This window comes from Harmonia axyridis, chromosome 3 (genome assembly GCF_914767665.1).
Source record: "Harmonia axyridis chromosome 3, icHarAxyr1.1, whole genome shotgun sequence".
Classification (NCBI taxonomy): domain Eukaryota; kingdom Metazoa; phylum Arthropoda; class Insecta; order Coleoptera; family Coccinellidae; genus Harmonia; species Harmonia axyridis.
The window spans coordinates 57,651,975-57,654,631 of NC_059503.1; the positions used below are offsets into that span (position 1 = coordinate 57,651,975).

Consider the following 2,657-nt stretch of genomic DNA (forward strand, 5'->3'; position numbering starts at 1 on the left):
GATATATGATTGAAAATTATAGAACTATTTACAGTACCTACTATATTAGAAAAAATGTTATCGATACAGCTCCCTGAATTTCCATATATCCTTGTGTCGTCAGTAAAATGTTGTTTCAATGAAAATGATTCGAGCAGCGACACTAGTTCGGATTTAAATTTATTTTCTTTCCTCAATTCTATATTGAAATCACCTCCTAATATGATTATTTTATTCTCTGTATACACAGCACTGAGAAGTTTTTCTAGTAATTCAAGAAATTTGTCCTTTTCTCCGTTACACGGTCTATAAACGGATACAACGAGATGTGCCATTTTACTAATTGTACACTCTACCACTGCACACTCCATTTCACCTTTTACTGAAAAGTCACTAAGCTTTTTAATGTGTTTATGTTTAGTATTTTGTTTGACGTAAACGGCTGCACCTCCATGTTCACCATGATTTCTACACCAATAGCCTGCTAAAACAAAACCGTCAATTGGCAGAAGTTGTAATTGCTCATATGTCTTCCAATGTTCGGTAATTAGAAGAATTTTACAATCCTTCTGTTCTTGTAAGAAAACTTGCATTTGATTCACAGCATTTCCCAGCGATTGGACATTTTGATGGATAATACTTATTATTTCTTGTTTCTTGTTGCCTTCAATTTTATTTAGAGAAAATTTCCACCCTGATTTTTAGTGAGAAACTCTCGGTGTTTAGTAAAATCGAAACGTTTTATTCCAACTCCTTCAGGCCAAAATTCGGGGTCATATAGGTCATCCTTTCTGCTTAGAGGAGCTGTTACAACAAATCTCTTCAGCTTCTCTGGTTTTGAAGGAATTTCACTTACTTTTACATCTGATTGTTTGAAGCCCTTTTTCTTCGTTAGATATGTAGTTATAATATTTTGGTCTGCTGTTCTTTTAACTCTATTGAGATATATCCATACTTTTCTCGTTGCCCCAGAAAATTCATTATTATCTTCATTCTGTGCTGTTCCAATTCTTTTATGATATCTTTTTTTTTTATAAGTCACTGTTTTGTATTCCATGTCTGGTGGTAGGTTTTTCACTGATCTTGTATTTACGTTTTCTATTGATGTTTTGATACTGCCATTATCTTGTGTCATATTAGGTGTTATCATATGAACGTCTTTATAATTTTCACCGGTCATCTGTTCATTGAATGGTTTCCTTATTCCTTGCTTGACAGTATTTTCTACTTTCGGTTTTTCTTGAACGGTAGATGTCGTTGCCTTTGCGTAATTCATACTCCTTTGAGAAGTAGATTTCTTTTCCTTTTCATTGTTATGAATTTTTTCTATATATTTTCCTTCTTCCAATAATTTTATTTTTTCCAGTAACAATTTATTGCTGAGAGTTAAGACATTGTTCTTATCTTGAATTTCAGTAATTAGTTTTTTTAAATAGTCATTTTCTAGATTTACCAGTTGCTGAGAAGTTTCACTGTTGCCATTATAGATGTTTTCACAGCATTTCACGTTTCCTTCGCTGATAATTTCCAAGCCACTCATTTTTTTTGCACATCCTTTATGGATAACGCGTAAACAGTTCACACAAACGAAAACTGATTGTTCTCTACCACAACATTTCACTTTTAGCACTTCTTTTTGATAATTTTCATCACCGCTTTGTGACGATAAACCATCATTCGACGCCATCTTGAATACCTTAGATATAGAACTTAGAGAGATGAAGACCAAAAATCATAAACCATGGTCAATAGGCATTATACATAAAAGACATTACATCTTATTTTGTATTATCTCAAAGCCTTTAAACTTCGGGTAAGACAAAAGAACTTAAGCCGATCGAACATCAGCGACGTCACATCTTTGTTGATTGGGTTCTTGAAATGCATCGAAATGATCCAGATTTTCATCGGAATGATATTCAGTGAAGAGGCCCATTTTTGCATCGGAGGCTACATTAATGAGTGGAATTGTCACATTTGGACCTCGGAAAATATAAGAATGATTGTTGAAAAGCCTTTCCATCCTCAACGTTTCACTATTTGGTACTGTTTTCGAGCTGATGGTGTGATTGGAGCCTACTTATTCGAAAATGTGGCTGGTGGAAATTTTCAGAGAATGTATTGCACTACTGAGCTATGATTAGTGGACATTTATTCTGCACAAGACGGTGCTCCTTGCTACCAAAAAAAGGAAACTGTCGCAATTTTGCAAGGAAAGGAAATCTGCTTGCTTACTTGTTTCAACTGGGTCATTACCTAAATGTTCATTGATTTGATACAGAATAGTTATTTATAATACAAGTGCAGAAGGCATTGATATTCTACCACGAGTTCAAAATTCAAAAACGAGCCACGAAGTGGCGAGTTTTGGAATGAACGAGTGGTAGAATGAGCCTTCTGTACGAGTATTATACATTATTTTCTCTAATTCATTGCATTTTCATTGAAATTAATGAAATATTCCCATAAATATATTTTAGTGATTTTTGCATTGAAAAATGTTGGTTGGCAGAACTGATTTCTTTAAGGCAAATTGATGAATTGACAGATAAAGCCGTGGCGGAAAGTTCGGAGTACCACCATAGAATAATAAAATATAACCATGAAAACTGTCCGTTTCTGATATATTCTCGCACGATTTTGTTCTACAAGATGTGGAAGAATGAACGGATTAACCA

The 2,657-nt window shown here is 34.1% G+C and overlaps 1 protein-coding gene across 1 annotated transcript; it reads right to left on the bottom strand.

The window, feature by feature from the left end:
* Positions 1-282: 282 nt before the first annotated feature.
* Positions 283-1,666, bottom strand: LOC123676288. Its single transcript, XM_045612098.1, has 2 exons — positions 836-1,666; positions 283-783 (listed from the first exon to the last, which is right to left on the bottom strand). The coding sequence occupies exons 1-2, from the start codon at positions 1,664-1,666 to the stop codon at positions 775-777; spliced, it is 840 nt and encodes a 279-aa protein (XP_045468054.1). The 3' UTR covers positions 283-774.
* Between the last annotated feature and the right edge of the window lie 991 nt (positions 1,667-2,657).